Source organism: Poeciliopsis prolifica, unplaced genomic scaffold, assembly GCF_027474105.1.
Source record: "Poeciliopsis prolifica strain line A6 unplaced genomic scaffold, Auburn_PproV2 SCAFFOLD021, whole genome shotgun sequence".
NCBI lineage: Eukaryota > Metazoa > Chordata > Actinopteri > Cyprinodontiformes > Poeciliidae > Poeciliopsis > Poeciliopsis prolifica.
The window spans coordinates 6042833-6063129 of NW_026562396.1; the positions used below are offsets into that span (position 1 = coordinate 6042833).

At 41.0% G+C, this 20297-nt stretch overlaps 1 protein-coding gene across 2 annotated transcripts in view; it reads right to left on the reverse strand.

Annotated features, from left to right (window-relative positions):
• Positions 1–7577: 7577 nt before the first annotated feature.
• glceb (glucuronic acid epimerase b) overlaps positions 7578–20297 on the reverse strand; it is a 53614-nt gene continuing 40894 nt past the window's right edge. For both annotated transcript variants that reach the window (XM_055044823.1, XM_055044825.1), the window contains 3 exons: positions 19915–20160; positions 10957–11249; positions 7578–10760 (listed from right to left, as the gene is read on the reverse strand). In XM_055044823.1, coding sequence (XP_054900798.1) covers positions 10029–10760; positions 10957–11249; positions 19915–20160 — 1271 coding nt within the window. In that variant the 3' untranslated portion in view covers positions 7578–10028. The remainder of the gene's footprint in view (positions 10761–10956; positions 11250–19914; positions 20161–20297) is intronic.

Genomic DNA, 20297 nt, shown 5'->3' on the forward strand with positions numbered 1-20297 from the left:
GCGACTCTGCCTCGTCCCTTTGGTCCTACTGCCATCTGCAGAAACACACTGAAACAACCAATCAGAGCCAGGAGGACGCGCTTAGCAATGGCTTGAAGACGTTGTGATTTTTAAATTTTTTCATAATGTTTCTAAACATTGTGAAAACTGAAACTCTGGAAAGCTGAGTGCGTAAAGTGGCACTTTCAACAATCTGACGGCTGAGTAACAAAAATAAAACAATGGCTAAAAACAATAAATATCTGATCAGTCTACTTAATCAATAATTCAGTAGTAAAAGGGGTTTATGAATTGAAAATGTTCATTTTGCCATTGATGTCTTTATTTTTTATTCAAATTTGCTAAATATAAACAGATTATGAGCAAGAACTTGTTTCTGAACTCACGTGTTAATTTAACAGTTTAGGTGAAAAAAAAAAAAAACGGTTATAAATGATAAATGGTTATTTTGTAGATTAAACATCATTCATTTCGATTAATCCCAGACCTTGGAATCGATTTGATTAAAAAAATTTGATCAAAACCCCAGAGTCCTCACTTATCCTCAGTATAAGTGAGGATACATAAGATGCTAAAAGTTCATTGTTGTTTTCCCGAGACGCTGAACTCTTGTTTTGTTTTGTTTTTTACATGCAGTATCCAGTCCTGCCACTAGATGTCAGTGTTCTCTCAGGGAAGCTTCCCAGTCAGCAGCTGCTGGCAGGTTCCTGCAGATCTCAGGAAACAGTTTCACATGTGTATCACTGGGTTTGACTGACAGACATTTAACTCTCCATATGTAGGCGATTTGTTTCTAATCTATGTTATTTGCAGTTTTCTCCCTCCTCTGTTCTGTGAACTCTCCTTTCGGTGAAAAAAATACAGTGCATTGAAAGAAAAATAATTGGCAAACAAAAAACTAACAACCCAAAAAATTTGCCAGGTAAGCTGTTTTGCGTTTTTAATGGTGTGTGCGTGTGTTTGTGTGTGTGTGTGTGTGTGTGTGTGTGTGTGTGTGTGTGTGTGTGTGTGTGTGTGTGTGTGTGTGGTGGGGCTTTTAAATGTTTGTGTAACATCAGCACAATGTAGAAGCGTTTCACATTAAGTATTTATTGAGGTGTTGCAGATGTTGTTTTCTGTGCAGAGGTTTTGTTTTGCTGCACAAATGACCACTTAGGATGCTGCAACACCCCCATGCATGCATTTTACATGTAGGTGTGTGTGTGTGTGTGTGTGTGTGTGTGTGTGTGTGTGTGTGTGTGTGTGTGTGTGTGTGTGTGTGTGTGTGTGTGTGCGTGTGTGTGTGCGTGTGGTGTGTGTGTGTGTGCCTTCCACACACAGACTTATGATTTTATGCAGAATCTTTCTGAGCAGAGTAGTTCGCTTTTCGAGGCAAGAAAACGCGCTGGAATGGTGTTGGAAGGAAAATCTTCACACTGTAGCAAAGCAAACGTATTAACATCTGAAAAAAGAGAATATGTTTACTTTCTAGCAAACACACATTCAAAATTTAGAAACGCTTAAAAAGGAACAGCAATTCATCTTTGATATTTATGAACTATTGATGAATTGAAATAATACAGAAAAGAAGTATGGAAAACAGAAGAGTATAATTGCAAAATGCATAAAAATAAAAGTATTTAACATAAATTGAATAGAAATCAGGTTCCCGATTAATCACAAGAGACTATGTGACAATGATGACACAGAAAATAATAAAAAACTCTTTTGCAAACCCTGAAATATGAGATGCTAGATGATGCCGTCTCTCATCCCAGTGACGACCCGCCGACTTGCATGTGTGTTTGTGGGGCCAGCCAGGCCGCCCTGCTGCAGCTGCTCAAAGCCTTTGTGGCTCCCTGGTGTTTTAGATGATGAGGTGTAGTTGGTGTCTTCAGATGAGGAGCAAGTGTGGTAGTCGCCCCCCTGATACATTATTAATAGTTGCTAGACTCCAGGCACTGCTGCTTTTTCCTCCTCTGAATTTCAGTCTTTCACGGCTCCTTCTTTTTCAACCCCTGCTCTCATTTGCAAACACCTCCGCCACAGACTTGCTTTGTCTCCCGTACCGCTCTGTTTTATGTTTTTCTTTTCTTCTTCTCCCTCCCCCCCATGTTTACTCGAACCCCTACTGCTGCTCAGTCTCCTCATTGTTTTCCTGCAGCACCATCATCATCATACCTGGTTTTGTGATTAGGGTGACTGGTGAAGACTTTCTCTCCTTCCCGTGCTGTAAAATGTGCCAGCTGCTGCTCATAAATGAACAAAAAAACCCTGCTGTGGAAAACTGGAACAATAAATCACTGACACCGTCTTTAATTTTAGTGCAGAGATTGTTTCGCCGTCTCTGGCGTTCATTCAGAGGGAAGAATGAGGCCCGCTTGAATGTGACAGGTGTGTCTGCTCAACAGCACAAAGGAAGACAGAATGAGCAGGAAGAAAAAAACCTTTAACGTTTGTACGATTGCTGTCCTGTTGGACCACTAATGTTCACCATTCCACCATTTTCATTGACAGCAAAATGACTCCTCTCCACGATGCTGCCACCACCGTCTTTCTGATAGTTATGACCAAAGAACTCAATCTTTATTTTCTATAGGAAGGACTTCAGCTTGTTCACTTGAGCAGCGCTTCTGTCTGATGGGGACTGAGAAACGTGGTGTAAATGTACCTTTAATACTGTTACACGGCTAATGTGACATTCATGCCTGTGAACTCATGACTGGCACTGATACATCCAGTACCACGTCTAAAAGCTGCATTAGCAAGTCAGGTTGTCTGTAAATGTCACAAAAACAAAAACATTTTAATCCCTTGCAGAAGGGCAAATCATTTTATTTTGTTTAATAAAAATATAGCAAAAATCACACAAAATATTTGAGAAAGCTCGACTATAGCAGCCCACATGTACTAGTCCATATTTTGAACACGGATGAGATTCTGATGCTCTGTCATAAAATAAAACATTAAACTTCTATCAGACCAGAGTCACTCTTTGGACTTTGTATTCGTGCAGATATTTTACTTCTAATAACTCGATTACTAGCACTATTTAATGGCAATATTCGGAATTGATAATTGAGTGAAATATGTTTTCACAGGTTTTCCTGTCACAGTTGTGAACTCTGTGACGTTCTCGATGAAGGAGGACGTTTAGTGAATATGGCTTTTAGTGATGCAGAAACTCCCTGAACTTCTATGGTCCTTTAAACCCACTCGTTAAGCTTCAGTTCGTTAGGGTCGATCAGTTCGGACTCGTTCCGTCTCCAATCCTCCGTGGCAAAAATGGTATTTTTCCTTATCACTTCTGCACTCCAGTGATGCGAAAAGTAATGTGATCCCCCAAAATAACATCCCCAATGACTGCTCTCAATTAATATTTTTGTATTTAATCCCGTTAATGCTTCCAGCCTAAAGTCCTGCTGGAAACTTTGATCTCCAAGGCTTTTTAAACAGTTTAGGTATGAATTAAAATCTTCATTTGAACGCAGACTTACTGAAATTTTCTGTTTTTATGCAACGATTTATTTGACAATAAGAAACATGTAGATATTCAAAAACTTATGATGCAGCCTAGTGACACATTTTACATGTTTACATGGATGAGTTGCTTAAGATTTACAGTGACCATCTTGGGCTTAAGGTTAAACGCTCCACACACAGTATGAGAGCGCCCTCAAGTGGTCAAATTATTGCTGAGCGGATGGAGAAGAGAAGTCCAACTCTCACCAGCAACATACAGGAACATACAAGTTATGGCTGACACGGTGAGGGAACCTTCAGTATGTTTTTCTTTTCTTCTTCTCCAGAGCGTCCAGAAGCATGACATTAGGTAGCGTTGTCAACATGTCACCAAATCTATGGCAGCCTGCGTCTGCATATGTTCATAAGCCATCAAAAGGTGAATGAGCACGAGGGTGACGGCGGTAAAAGAGAGTTTTAGACAATGGCGAGGGAACAAATATGATCATCAGAGTTCAGCAGCTTGATGCTTTCCACACCCTCTGACACTCAATGGGCTTCAACAACCTGCATTTTTTGGCAAGTTTGACATTTATAAGAAAGATAAAAGTGTTTATACACAAGACCGAGGTTGTACTGTCGCCTCGGTGCAGCTATCTGAAAGGCATCTGAGCGGAGTCAGAGGAAGCCGAGCTTATCAGGGATAATTACAGAACCCAGAGAGACGCCCGTTGTCAGGAAAGGCAGTTACATCATTAAGAAAATTCGAGGAATGTGGTGTGTGTGTGTGTGTGTGGGTGTGTGTGTGTGTGTGTGTGTGTGTGTGTGTGTGTGTGTGTGTGTGTGTGTGTGTGTGTGTGTGTGTGTGGGTGTGTGGGTGTGTGTGTGTGTGTGTGTGCGTGTGTGTGTGTGTGTGTGTGTGTGTGGCAAAAGAAATTATTGCTGGATGGTAATAATGCCAGAAGGTAATGGAAAAAACAAAAAACAAACCCAAGCTTGTGGCAGCAGATAGAGTCCTTCTCAGATGTCCATGCCCTTCACTGGATCAGAATAGCCTAATTAGGATAAATTATTTATCAGGATGTCTTTTCTCCTCAGCAGTTTTTGCAAAGAGAGCGTTCACTGCAAATAAAGCATCTGCCTGCCTCCCAGTCAGAGCTGCTCAGCGATGGGTGGGAACATTTGTCACCAAAACTAATTCTAAAGTGAATCAGTCTAAGCAGATTCATGAAGCAGCAGCTGCCAGTTGAAAGGTTAGAGAGATTTTCTGTGAGTTGTTCGTATCTGGGGAGTCTTCATCATGACTGACTGACTGACTGACTGAGGCTGGCAGATATTATAGCTCTTTGCCCGTAATGGCAGGAAATATTTTTGGAAGTGTCGTCGTAAGGATTTCAAAACAAAGGAGACTGGACCGATTGTCAACTTCACTTCACTTCAAATCAAGAGCTGAAAATTGTCTGGGACAAAGGCGATCCGAAACGAACAAAAACTGGATCTGGGGTGGAGAAATGACTTTCATGAAAGACACATTTTTGTAAAACGACGACAAAAAAGTGGTTACGCTTAAAAGTCAGGAAAGTCACCAATATAGCTAAACCGTCAAATCCGAAGAATAAAAGCCATAACTGAGAAAAATGCTGTCTAATTCATTTGGACAAAAATGAACATCAGCTAGCGTGAGAGTACCTAAACAAAAGCCGAAGGTCTGGCAGTTTTGTCCTGGAAATAAAAATACTGGTCATTTATTTAATCCATCTCTAGGGTTTAAGAGCAACATGCGTCTGCTTTGATGTGATTTCCTGAGCCAGAAACGTCAACAGAAAACAGAGACATATTCTGCAGACAAAATGAATGAGGATGTCAAATAAACCGATTTAAATCTCGAACAGGAGTTCAGAGTGCCAAATGAAATATCAGCTAATGCGTAAACTCTCAAGACCGCAGAGGAGATGAAGTCTCGAATCAAATATTTCCGAACAGAGTAAACCCAGCTGTGTGTGTGTGTGTGAGAGAGAGAGTGTGTGTGATGAGCAGGAAGTCTAAATATTTGAAGGAGCTGCGATTAAAGATCAGACAAAGTGACTCCATCAGAACAGAGACCTGAATGATAAAGCAAATGAAAACATAAGACATTAATCCAGTCAAAACTCTCATATTCAGTTTCCTTCAATGATGCAAATAGTGTGAGCTGACACAATGTGTATCGTACGGCTAAAGCAACATGTTTATATGCACTAACTACATTTAGAAAAAAAAACAATCCTCACTGTTTAACGTTAAATCATTAAACGTTTCCTGTTTTGTGTTGGTCGTGGAAGTATTTCTTTTTGCTAAATGTCAGATTAATGAAAGTAAAGATGGTTTTTGGGTATTTACTCTAAAGACTCAACTTTTTTTTTTTTTTTTTTTTTTACATTTCTTTTGCATTTGGTAGAATTGCATTTTGAACGGCGTGACTTCGGGGGGACAAACATTTCTGGGATCTTTCCACAAGTTATCTCACAAGCGTTTGGTGGAATTTGGTTCGTTTCACCTGACAGAACTGGTCAGCACTTTGCTCACGCACGTCTCTTTAGCTCAGACAACAAATGTCCTGTTGGACTGCGATCTGTGATGGCCTCTTAAACATTGACCTTTGGCTGCTTGATCACCCACCAGTGACCGAGCTTCAACTTCCTGGCGGATCTCTCGATGAGCTGCTCCAGCATTTCCACCTAATGTTCTTCATGATATAATCTGTGTTGTGGAGTGAGCCAGTCCCTCCTGGGTCATGAATCCTCAGAAAACCACGCTGCCATGTCACACTTCACTACTGAGATGGTGTTCTCAGGGTTGTAAGACTTCTTCTTTGGTCTTTATGGTCAAAGAGTTCATTTTTAAGTTCAATCAGAAAATAGGACATGTCCTAAAATTAAGCTCTTGGCTTCTTCCTCTCTGAGTGGACTTTCAGGCTTACCTGCTCCAGGCAGCATTTTCAGTGTATCGCTTTTACTTTATAGTGCTTTATGCAAAAACACGTTCATCTCAGCGGCGTAGGACTAGTCTCCTCTCTGAAGACATTCACGTGGTGTTCAAAATGAAAGCTAATCTTTCAGTCAGCTGGAAATTGCATGTTTGGATGAATCTGACTTGTGGAGACCCGACATTCTCTTCCTACCTAATTTCTGTTTTCCATGTGAGAGGAAGCAGCTGATTTAAGGTGTTGTCTTGAGATACAGTCACAGGTGTGTCTCTGATTAATCTATTTTCTGCTTACAAAGCTGACGCCTGCATCTGGACTTTATAAAATTGTTTAAATGCATGTTAATGTTATGCAGCCTCCCCCCGTAACTTACTAAACAAATCCTTTCATTCTGGCGTTAAGCAAATAGAAATCATTTCGTTAATCCTGCCTGTCTGATCTAAACTAAGAATAGCTCAGTCTGATTTATCAGTGAGAAAAAACTTGTACAGCGTATGTGAACTTCTGCTTTCAGCTTTAATGAAGTGGTGAAATACTCCATGCTTTTAATTCCCAGCAAAAATCCCAGGAATATCGATTTTATTTATCCATATTTTAGAGCAAATGAAGCTGAAATCTGTCTTAAAGTATTAGAAACAGTTTCTAAACTTGCTGCTGAACGAAGAACTGACACAAAAAACCTCAATAGTGACAACAGATGAGTTCCAGTCAGAGATACGGAGAAACACAGAAGTTTAAGAAAAATGATTTTATTAATAACTTTTTGTTTTGTTTTACACTTTTAGAAAGCAACATCTTAAAGCACAAAGATTTACTCTGTATATAAACACCTCTTACTTGGACTAAAAAAAATGGGAGCATTTGCACATTGTGCTTAGATTGCAAACTCTATACAACCACTCTGGGTCTGTGGTGGAGTCACCAGTCCCAGTAAACATCTTATTGCATAAATCACACTGACCTCAAAAGGCCGCTTTGTTGAAGAATTCTGTTAAATCAGAGATTCTACTGAAGTGAGAAGAAAACAAGCTCTCATACCCAATTTTACACAGTGAACAACAATAGCAGCTCAGTGAAGCTGTTGCACATGATCCTAAAACAAGAAAACTCAAGAGGAAATGCAACAAATCAGATGACGAAAACCTGCAGTTGTGCTTAACCGACAATCCTGGAAAAGAGGACGCTTGCAGCTCTCGGTTCGTTTCCCTCTCAATCAGCAGCAGACTAAACTAACCACGGGCTGCACAAATCTCCTTTTTCATATAAGCAAGCTTAACATGAGTTGGTCTTTTTTTATTATTATTCATTTTTCTTTTGCTATAATCTACCCATTCTACACCTAAAATCAAAAAGGCAGTGTTTCTCCATAAAGTGTCTGTGGAGACCTAACGCCAAATGCTCAATGGAAGTCAGTTTGCACAAATATATACAAATAAACTTACCCACTAAGTGGCTTTGGTATAAACAACATAGAAACTTGTATCAAAACACAAAACGTCCAGTTGTCAATGTTCCTTTTTCGAAGACGTACTTTTGCTCATGTGCTCAATTTGGTGAGGAGCAAAATAGAGAAAATATGATTCATATGCTTCTTGGTTTTTAAGGAAAGTAAATTGTGTAATAAAGACGAAACACAGAGCGAGTAAAAGGTTCCATTTCCAGGATAAACCCAACAGAATGAGATGTCTCAGCTTTAAAAGGATTAACTCAATCCAACACTGCTTCAAAATAAATCACAGGGTCCTTCGATTTTGTCCGCTTAGCGCGCATTAAAACTTGAAAGCTGACTGTGTGGGAATACGATCTGATCTCCGATTACACAATTTTTCTAAATGAAAATCCCCACCCGCTCCCCCAGAAAGGATGAATCACCCCGAATCTCCTGGTGTTAATCTATAAAGCGGATCGATCAGAGCTCCATTGATGCCGAGGAGGAGCTCCACTTTGTTTGGAGAGGGCGCTGACTCATCCGCAGCCAGCGAGTTGGAACCGCGCGCGGCCTCTCCACCCTATTAGCCGGGTGAGTTGTGAGCGTCCTCCGCGCGGCTCGGATTAAAAACGGTTCGGTTCACGCTCTCAGAGGAGGTGAGAGGGAGCAACAGGAGTCTGCAGGGACCGGCAGCGTCCGTGTTTTGAGAATTTACCTCCAGCCGCTGCTGGCATTGTCTGGATCTAAACGCTTTGAACCGACGTGACAGCTGCGGCGCCGCTGCCCACATGCGACACCACCCACACTCGTTTCTGGGAATAATCAGGGCTAGAGTGCGACAGAAGAAAGGCGTTTAAGATGGAAACGTTCACAAAGAAAATGAGCAAGAGTGGTTTAATTGTTTGACAGTTAAATTAGGAGTGATCTAGTGGATTATTTTGTTGTTGTGTAACACGGCAAACAAAAGCCTTGATAAGTGAGGCGACAACTATTTCCAGCTGCAGTCGTGTTGCCAACACGTCTTTAAGAAAGGTGAACATGTTGGCTTCAATCTGTTCTTTTCCTGAGTCACAAACTTAACGCTCCACGTTTGTAGGTTCCCCTAGTTATAAAAAACAAAACAACCTAAACTAAATCCATTCTTTATTGCAATACCAATACCAGAGGAAGAAAAATCTAACTCTTTTCATGTGCACTTTTGGCGTCCAATAAATGTGGAGGAAGCTGCTAATTTTTCCTTCTCCTGATTTGTGATTAGCTGCAATCACCTTGGCTCTCATGCCGGTTCAGAAAAGGTCTCACAGTCGACATGTTAACTTTCCCAGGTGAACCCAAAGAGAAACAGAGGTTTTGCTTTTGCCTGGCCTGGTTTGCTTTTTTAGTGTCCAGTTAAAAACAGAGCAAAGCAGCTAAGAGGAGTTTGTTGATAGCAGCAGTGTTCACAACCGTTAAAGATTAAAGCTTGATGGGTTTATCTCATCTGCTACCTCCATTACTTATCCTTCAGAGCTGACTTCAAACAGCTTATTAGACGTCTATTGAATATTTTTGGACGAATTAACAGATGAAAAAACTGAGAAAGAAGAAGAAAAACAGATATTCCTTCACTGTCGTTATTACATCTGCAAAATGTAACAAATTATCAATGAGAGAAATATAAACTGGAGAAATGTAAACTGTTAAACTATCTTTTGATAATATTAACTTCTCTTGGCAACATTTAAAACGCCCTCCGATTTTCACAGCTTACTTCAGTAAACCTCTGAAATCTGATTTAAAGTAGAAAACGTATAAGAGAAATCTTGATGCATTAAAGAAAGTCAAAAATGTTCCAATGTGTATTTTCTTTTTCTATGTAGTTTTTTTTTTGTTTGTTTTTTTTAAACAAAACACACACAATAGTTCTTCATGAATGCAAACACTCACACGCTGAAGCTCGGTCTGTGTTATTACAAACACTAGCTCCAGGGACACAAACTGAGCTACAGTCAACGTAGCAGAAAATGTCAAACCCGCAACATTGCCCACAAAGTTAAAGTATCGCAACTCGTCTTTCAGGCTATTAACCAGAAGAGACTCACTCACATACACACACGCACACACACACACGTCTCTATAAAATCTTCTGCTTTGCTCTTACAGCCTAAACATTGATTCTTTTCTAAACTCAGTGGTAAAATATGCTGAGTTTGACTAGTTGTGCTTGGCACGAATCCCTTTTAAGTAGTTCTTCCAGCGCTTCACCACATCCCTGAAGATGGGAGCGTTGTCTATGGATGCCAGCAGCTGCAGCTGGTTAATGTGCGTTGTATGATAGTCCCATCGGGCCAGGTTGGGCGCCGTGCCCAGCATGAAATGACGCAGGTCATAGATGCTCCCGGACCCCGTGTCGAAGAGGGGCAGCATGGCCTTGAGGGACTCCATGCCACGGCTGAACAGCTGCCCCGCCTCTCTGCCCAGGATCTCTCCGGCCGTGTCAGCAACGTCGTAAAGTCCCAGCAGAGAGTAGATGAAGCCGTTGAGCACAAACGAGCTGGGCGTGGTGGGGTACTCTTCATACCAGTCGTACTTGTTCATGAACACCGCTTTGACCCCGTGCTGCGCTGAAGGCACCTTGTACGGCCCCACCGCCTTCAGGGCAGCGTTGAGGTAAGCCTGGGTCTTGGTGAGGAGGTAGGCTCTCACCAGGGTGGACATAGCCTGGCCCTGAGCCATAGCCGAGTACCAGCCGGGCTCCAGCGGCCGGAAGCCCTCGCCGAGTTTTCGGGTGACCATGATGGGCCATCCCCCTCGCTCGTCCTGGTTGCGCACCAGCCAGTCGCTGGCGGCGAAGAAGGCGGCCATGTGGGCAGTGGTGGAGATGGTGATGTTGTCAACGAAGCCACGTCCGTGCAGGACTAGCCGCACAACCCGTCTGGGCATGATCTGGGCAGAAACGCAGACAAGATTAGAAAGAATTATCCATACATTTTAAACTTTAATTTTGTGGTTTGTAAAGAATGAAAAATATATTCAAAAACTTTTTTGGGGAAAAAAAAAAAGATTACTGGTACTGTAAAGAATAACCCCTTAAATAAAGTTTCCATAAGTTTTATCCACATGGATTTGGATTTGAACCAACCTTTGTGGCTTTGACGGCCTTCGTGTTCGACAACCCGACTCCCTTCCTGAGGTCGGTCAGCAGGTCTCTGGTCAACGTGCTCCAGGAGGATCGAGGCCCGATGCCGTAGGTGACGTCGCGCTCTTTGAAGGCAATGAGCTGCGTGTTGGTGACGTAGTGGATGGTGAAGGGAGGCCCCTTCTCTGTGGTTTCTAGGACCACCGACACGCTGCCGTTGGAGGAGAACTTTAAGTCCAAGCTGAGGATGAAGTCTTTTGAGTTGCCCAGCTGCAGGGATACGCCCTCTGAGGAGTCTGTGAGGGGGCGGTGGGAAGTAGAGGAGGGAAAACGTGAAAGATGAGTAGAATTAGCTGAGATTTTACAGCGGCGTACTTGATCAAAAGAAAGAAAGAAAAAAAAAAAAGAAAGGCTCCAACCTCACTTGACTTATATAAAATGGCTTCTGATAAATTCTGGATGACCTTTTCCAGCAGGTTGACTAGGAGCCTTTTTATCTGCATCTTTTAATGCACTCTCCTTTCTTGGTTTATTTATGTGAGCTTTCTTCTAGTGCAGAAAATACTTTCCCACTTTCAAATGCTCCAAAAAAAAAAAAATAAAATAAAATAAAAAATTGCAAGCTTTGAAATAATTCAAAACCTTTTTCCTCTTACCAGCAAGCGTCTTGTATTGTTATCAGTCGTGTGAAGTGCCCTGCTGTATGTGTGACAGATAAATGGAAGACATGCAGAGTGCTCACACACCCAGACAAACCTCTCATGGGATGCGCACTGCAGATGTGTCACTGCACACTGAGATTAATTAGGAGTATGTGAGGAAAAAGGGGCCTTGTAGCGACAAGAAGCAGATGAAAACATTGGGTAGAAAGTGATGCGGTGCTGCAACTTTTTTCATCTGCTTTCCCACATTTCTTCCCTGCAAAGCTCAGAGTTAGAAAGTTCAGCTTTTCACCCTTCTCCTCCAGCTCAGCACTGAGAGAGTTGCTTTAATGTCGGTTTAGTTCAGGCAGTTAAGTTGGTGCCAACTTCGCCTCGAGCCCCCAAAGCACCAACTTCTTCAAGAGTCAGCTCTCTCTGTCGGCCAGGCTCCCTTGGTCTTCAAGGAGAAAATGAAAAAAAGATTTTTTTTTTTCTAATCAGGGCTTTCCAGAGGATAAAAGATGAGGGGATATAAGTCAAGGAGAAAAAAAGGGTAATGCAATGATGGGTCGCACAAATGCTCCCAAAGCCAGCTGGAGAGAGTGAAAATGAGGCAACAAGGAGCAGACAATTGGGAATGAGAAGACAGAGAGATCTCACATGACAGGAGCTAGGAAAGCAGAAGCAGATGAGTCCGACTGAGACACAAAGACAGTCGATCAGGGAGAGAATGAGCAGAGAGACAGTCTGGCAGGGGCCTCTGGATAACTACGGCTCTTTAATGCACTCATAAATCCATTACTTAAGGCAAAGCAGAGGGTAAGTGGATTTGTACTCTGGCCCTGTGATTACTCTGCCATCAATAAAGGATGGGCAGGGAATACAGACGAGATTCCACCTCCACCGCTCGGCTCTGCGGCTGTTTAGCAATCAGCCGGGAAACAGAAATGACACGCTGCTGGAAATATATCAGCGCAAACCGAGCTCGGGCAAGAGAGATGAGCGCTTGAAAACATATGCACAGTTAGGACCTGCAGTGCACAACACGGCACAGGAACATGTGACAAATGACGGGGCGACAGCGAAACGCGCGTGTGATTATTCATTCACAATCTCTGCATGTTTTATCCACGCCAGATTTTTCACTGTCGTCAGAGAGCACATCCAAAAAGGATGGGTCTTTGTTGTCTGTTTTGTTTTTTACGTTTCAGTCTGCATGTGATTTAATCCATTATTTCCAAGGAGGTAATTCCGGTTTTCTACAGATAGCAGTCTTAAAACCCTTAGTCATTTAATTTTCTCTCATCTAGGAGTGCACCGATAGCAGTTTTCTAGCTGATAAATGGTCTTTAGTAGCCAAATTCTGCTTTTGGCAGAAACCGATTGGACCTGAAATGTCAGAAAAATATTGTGACAAAACTGCGAAGTTGGGAAAAGAGAGGCGATTATTATTTATTATACACATACAGACATGACCTGGTTGGCAGGTGACTCAGCGTTCTCACAGCAGAGCAAAAGGGGACGGCAGTTGATTTTCAGACCTTTGCAGAGGTAGATGAGATTGGTGGAAAAGATCGGTTTCTTATGGATGATTGCAGATCTCAAAACATTAAGAAAACTCAGGTGGCTGGTTTATTTGTCGCCCAAAGTTTTGTTGTACCCCCGAGTCATAAAGACTATGTTTAATAATACTACACATACATTTTAAATTGGTTGCAATTTGACTGTGACCTTTATAATACCTCTGCCGTTTGCCCTCTGATCACTGGTGGGAGGTACAGTGAATGATTGAGTGTAAGCTGCTATTTTTTTTTTTTTATATAATTAATAAAAAAAACTTGCTTTTTTTTTGGTGGAACTTAAAATAATCTTTGGTGATCTATAGTTATTGATGGACACCTGGTTCTAGACGATAAGCAGCTAAATGTGTGATCTCACCACATGAGGATGCAGAGAACGCGGTACGGTTGGGGATGGGAGCTTAAAAGCAGAAGTGCATAAAAACCACTGCACCACTACTTTCTACCAAAGTTCATTTCCAGACTGACAGGATGGATTATTTACAGCTGCAAGTGCAAACACAGCATGTCTACCTGGAAAGAAGAAACTGCTGTGTTCTTGACTCGTTCTGAGCGCTGCATCACTGAATCCAGCTGGGAGCAAACATCCCACTGTGCCTTCAGCAAACTGGGGGTTCTCTGTCACATAAATGTTTTGTCCTGGATTTGTGGAGCATATCTGAACTTAATTCCAAGCAATAATTGAAGTAATGGGGAACCCACCTCCCATCAGTGAGTGATAGTTACCATAAAAACTCCGGATCCAAGCAGTTGGAGAGACCCTGTTGACCATTTCTTGACCGATCCCCCTCAATTCAGCTAAAGAAGTCAGGCTCTTATCATTTTTTTGTCATGTCAAGTGAAAAAGAAAGGACTGTAGTAATCTAAATCAAACGGAGAGATTTTGTCAGTGGAGCTTTGGATTAAATCCCCTCATGTGTTCCTATTTAGGGCCAAGATCTGGGCCCAGTCACCAGAGATCTTTTTCCATTTTGGCAAATAAACACAAATCTTACTCCGTTTCTCCCCTTTATGGTCTTTATTTTTCCCACAGTGATGCAATGTTTATTGGTAGAGGCAGCTTAGACTATTCCTGTGCTGGATTCAGATTGCCTAATGATGCACAGGGGACTCGTCGCACGCATGTAACCCAGTATTACAGTTTTTGATGTCATCTTCACTGTAAACTGTTCACTCTCCTACAGCGCTGTCAGGAGCTGCGGAAAAGATACTGCCAACAGTTTCTACTGCTGTCGTCTCACATTCAAACATCCACCAAGTGAGGCAGAGGAGGAATGGCCTGTACTGAGAATCACAGGAACATAGAAAAACTTGGTGATGGTCATGCCTAATGGAGTCTTTTTTTTAATCCTGATAAGAACTGGAATATATTCTGAAGGAACATGCAAGAATATAATTGGCATTGGCTTCATGAGATCTGCAAAAGCATGATTAAATACAAGTTTTGCATGATATTTAGTGCTCCAACTGTAAATGGTGTGCAGAAGTAGATTGTTTTAATAACTGTATAGTTTTTGGGACTAATATAGAGTGGCAGGCCTTTTAACTATTACCAGAAACTGCTTCAAAGACCATTTATTGTCAAATTTATCACTGCAAATACACAACACAAACATCACACAAAATTAAGCTCCTACCCCATTTCATTCCCACAAATTAAAATATTTCTAAAATACAACACAAAAGGATTGGGAACTAATGCTTTGAAGGATGCAGCCCCTGAATCAGGACACCTAAAGTATCCATCTTTTCATTTCACAGTAAGCCCAAAACATCATGACTTACTCAAACGCAGACTTTAGTGTACCAATTTAAGACACTTGGCAAAGTACAGCAAGCATTTTAGAGAAAGAGTGACCCATATCCTGTTCTTAAGGCTGAGAAAAAAAAACTTATTTTCTAGACTAAGAAATTGAAAGCTAAATATTTAGGACACGGTAAATCCTAAGTGCTTCAAATGGAAGGCAGCTGAATCTCTTCAGCACTTTAACAAGAAAAATGTGCTTATGTTTCAGATCCTTACTGATTAAGAAATCATGTTCAGAAAAGGCTCTCTTGTTCATTTTATTACAATACTGAATGTTTAATGTATTGTTAAAAAGGCCAGAAAAAAAATCAAATATATACAATATAAATTTATATATAAAACCAGTCAATTTGAAAAATAAATGAGGTTGCCCATTATTATTCCTACATCAACCTTAAAGCTTTACTCATGTAAAATAGGGCAAAACCAACCAATCTCAAGCTCTAAAGCCGATGTCATAAGAACCTAATCTTTTTCCACCCATCCATTTTCTTACACCCTTGTCCCTAGGGAGAGACCAATTAACCAGGCAGTCATGTTTGTGGACTATGGGAGGACGCTGGAGGACCTGGAGGGAACCCATGCATGCACAGGGAGAACATGCAAACTTCATGCAGAATGGACTTTTGGGTCAGGAATCGAACCAGGACTTTCTTACTTCACGGCAACAAGTACGCCACTGTGCAGCCCTTGAACTTTTTATTATGCAAAAACTGTATTCAAGTTAGAACACACAACCGCTCTGATAAGCAGGTTCATTTTAATCATTTTTCTATGTGAGGCTGTATGGTCGAGGAATAAACCTGGGATGATTTCAGACTGTGGGGCTGAAGTGGTGTTGAGTGTGTGCAGCTATACACCACCGAATAACTGGGCCACATTAGCTAAAGCCGTTGGTTGATGAGCAGCACATTTAACCAATCACACTGTTACTCTAAAGACCTGGATGCTGCAGCTGTTTTCTGGGACTTTATTCGGCCTAGAGCAGATTTTCACACATTTCAGAAAGAGGTGAACAGTCAGGCAATATCTGCACAGCACCATGGACACCCAGGCAGAGTAGTCAGACATGTCACACACACACACACATATATATATATGTATATAAAGAATGGGTAAAAGCAGTTTTTCTTGAATACATCTTATCAGGATCGGATTCTGAAGCATCAAGAAACCATACTGGGACTGAGAAAATAAAGGTGCTCAATGGTAGAAAGCCTTCGTGAAGGAATGTGTGGATGGTAGATGGCAGGTTATTATCAGGGGACAGACAATTGATCCACTTGTCAGAGTCTTTGAGAGATTGTTCAACACCCGTGTCCTAGATACAGCGAGGAGGGAAGAAAAAAAGAAAAGAAAAAAAAAAACTCAAATTGGAAAGAGAGGGAGGTGGAAGGACAGAAAGAGAAACTGACAGCAGAGGAAGAAAACAAGAAAGTTTTGACGAGGGAGCAGAAAGGGGCATTAGAACGAATCAGGAAACTATGACGGCAATGTCGAGGAAGCGCAAGAGTGCAGAGGGATGGTAAGTGGGTGGAAATGAGTAAACAGCAGTGGAAGACTGACAGATTTCTGGGGTAGACAGAGAAGATTAATGACGAAAAGAGGAGAAGGAGAGGAAAAGGGGAGGGGAAGTGATGAAAGCATGATGATCTTGAGGAAAGAATGCCATGAGGACGACTTGACCCGAGAGAGAAGAGATGGGACAGGGGGTGCAGAGTGGTGAAATGAAAAGAAAAGTGGTGATGATGAGCAGCTGAAAACTGGAGAATAAGGAGGAGGGAATATAATAGAGACAGCAGCTCAACAGAGAAAGGGAGAGAAGGAGAGAATGTGTGTGTGTGTGTGTCCTGGAAATATCAGCATGAGATAAGAGGAGAATAAAGCCCGCTCACAGTCAGCTCTGGGTAAAAAGATTTCGACTTTCTCCCACTTCCAGAAATAACTCTGTCATCTGTCTCATGGCTTTGGTCCTGATACAGCTGTAAACCTAAGCTACATGCCGAATCTCAATGGTAAATACAAAGTCAAGTCCCATTTATTGATGGCAAACCCACCAAGAGACATTGCATGTCTTCTGTTTGACAGCATAATAACTGAATAGTCTGTGACTGGAGGCAAAATTTCTATTTAGATTTAAACCAAGAGAAGTTAAAAGAAGCTTGAAGGGATTTGCAAATTATGTTAGTCGAACTTTTAGCTTTTAGTCTAAAACGAACAATTAAGAGCACAAAATATTGATATTTCATAATATAATGTTACACTAAAATGGTGTTTCATGAGATGCTCAATAGCTACTGCTTTAAATGATTACCACTGACTAATCAAGATTAATGGATTTGTTTCTAATCTGTAGCATTTTGATAATTAAAATGTGAGGGAGTAAGGGTGTTTTTTTTTAGCTATTACCTATTATCAAAGTAACATGAGACAACCATTGGAAAAAAAAAGATTTCTAAAGTTTTTTTTTTCCAAGAACCTACATTTCTTTTTAAGAAAATATCTGTTACTAAAAAATATTGCGACAATTACTTCAAAAGTGTTCAGCTGAGGTTTTTTATGACGGCTGTGCCAACACAGCTTGGTCACTTCTGATGTGATTCTATTACCGCAGCTTTGAGTGTTGGCCGAAACCGATATTGACCCGATCTGATATCATACATACTTTTATTACTTATTTTGAAGTGTGTATTCTTAGAAAAGGCCTGATCAAGTGATAGTACTCAAAGAACAATAGTCAACAACAATAGACCTGAGAACAATAAAGCCATTTATTATCAACCAATGGATCTACATGGGGGACATACGCGCTGCTGAACAGAAATGCTGGGACGGACTAAATGCTGGAGTTTGATAGGGAAGATTTTAGATGCAGGCCAATGTAATCCGATACTTGTTCTTCGGCTGATATATGAAATCAATATTGGATCAGAATACTGCAAGTTTTTTTGATCAAGTTTGAAAGACAAAGAACCAATAACGAAAGTAACATTACCCAAATCCGCTTAACAATCCTGACATTAAGTGAAAATGTAAAATAACCTCTTTAAAGCAGCAGCAATACTTGGATTACCAACCTGGATTTGTAACTGTGATATTTTGGTGTAAACCTCAATCAGTCTGGTCCAAACTCCTAAAAGCCAAGCTTTTTTTCAGTTTTGAAGTTGCTCTGCATTTTTCCCAGCACAGCTTTGTAAATCAATGTTTGAACGTGAGAGAAGACTGCACACAACAAATGAAAGTAGACTCTGCCAGAGGCTTAGTGCCCAGTGTCCTCAGTTCCACATGAGCCCTGATATGAAGAAAAGCAGCCGAATTAAATTAGATTCCTCAGGGTTGAAACACACTGAAATGGCACCAAGGATGGCGCTACGCCCCAGTCAGTTTTATTACAAGAAATGAAACTTCGCTTCATCTGAAGACCTATTACTGCTGTACTTAAGGAGACACACGGTTATATACTTTTTAATATTCATTGGTCTGGAAGAATTCTTAAAGCTCAAGCAAGAGTAGTCAAAGGGTTTATTTATAACCACTGTCTGCATGAAAGAGGCATTTGGAGCACAAAACCTGGGCTTCATAACAAGAGATGTTGTTTGATGTGAAAAACACCCCAGTATTTTTAAAGACAAAGATGTCAACTGTTTGCCAAAAACTGTTGTGATACAACAGGAGTCAACAACTTAAATTTAGTTTTTTCTATCTACTTAACTGTTATAAACATTAACACAATGCTTTCTATAAGTGCTGAGGGTATATGGATTGGGTATTGGCATGGTATAGGTAGGTTTTCGATCTAGATGAAAATATTAGTGCAACACAGAGCTAAAAAAACATATAGAAAAATCTCAGACATGCATCTTTGGTTTCACATTCCCAGCTGAACCTTCTGAAAGCCCACACAGTCTGTCATTTTATCGGTTCAACTCGTACGATGTGCAAGACAAGAATGATCCGTAAAGGTTCATTCATGGTTTTGTTTGCTTAAGGGCTGAAACAATTCATTGAATTAATCAATTATCCAAATAATTGCCAATTTAGAAAACGATTCATCATTAACTGGCGTATACAGACTCAAAACAGGTAATTGACGATATAGAAGGCATTTAAGATAAAACACCTTTATCTATAAATAGGTTTTCAAGCCAAAACTCCCTAAGTGGCCTAGTTTTAGCTTCACTTGGTTCAGACTTATTGCATTTTACCAATGAAATATTTTATTTAAAAAGAAGTTTAATTTTACATTAATTTTCACCTTTGAATGTATTCCTAATATTGTACGAAAAATAAAAAAAAATCTGTAGAATGTCATTTTTTTAAACGATTAAGTGATTAATCATCAGATAATCAAAAGCTTAATTAATTACTAAAACAATAATCAGTTCCAGTCCTTGTTTACTGTGGAACAACAATCTTAGTGAGCTATAGATTAAGCAAATTTGCTTAACTATTTAAATTTGTATATTGCTAAAATTTTGTGATGATCATACAGATTCATACCTTTCAACAATGTTAAATGTCAAATGCAGCATTGTTTTCATAAGATGGCAGAAATTTACTCATCTCCCCCTGGAGTCTTATTTCCAGCCACTTATATTCATATATTCATGTTCACACTGAACAATGTTAACCAGAGGTATTCCTCTCTGTCCCATCAGGTGGAAATTTCCCACTGATTAAGCAAACAAAGCATGATTAAAGATCCAACGCTGAGCCTACTGATTATTAAATCATTCAAGTTTCTAGGAATGTCATTATGCAGCATGTCTTCTGTCAACCACAACAGGCAGAATCCTCCCACTGTGGCTGTGACTCACTGCAGAGCATCATGCTGTCCTGAGGGTGCAGTCGCATATCGAGCCGGCTGAAGCCACAGTTAAGAGATAAGCAGCTTGCCCCGAGGCCATCTGGACGGATAGGAGGGGAGACGTACCTGCAGCGCTGAACGAACGCACAGAGGTAGATCTGGTCTTGTCATGGACACGACTCAGGCTGCAACCTTTCGGCACACTCCAGGACGCGGTGCTGACCCTGCTGTCCTTCTCCTCGGCTGTGTCGTAGACCTCGACGTGGGGAGCGCGCTCAGTCAGGTTCTTGCTGTAATGGCTCAAACCGTACTGGGCGATCTGGATGGCATAGAAGTAACCCTGAGGGCCCCATTGGGTGGAGAGAGGCACGCCTGAGCGGAAGAGAAAAAGCTAGATTCCAAATATTTCTCAATTTAGATTCAACTTACACAAACAGAGAGAGAAAAAAAAAGAAAAGAAATCTACCCCAATACTATATCGTCAAATTTTGACAACAAAAAGGTCACGT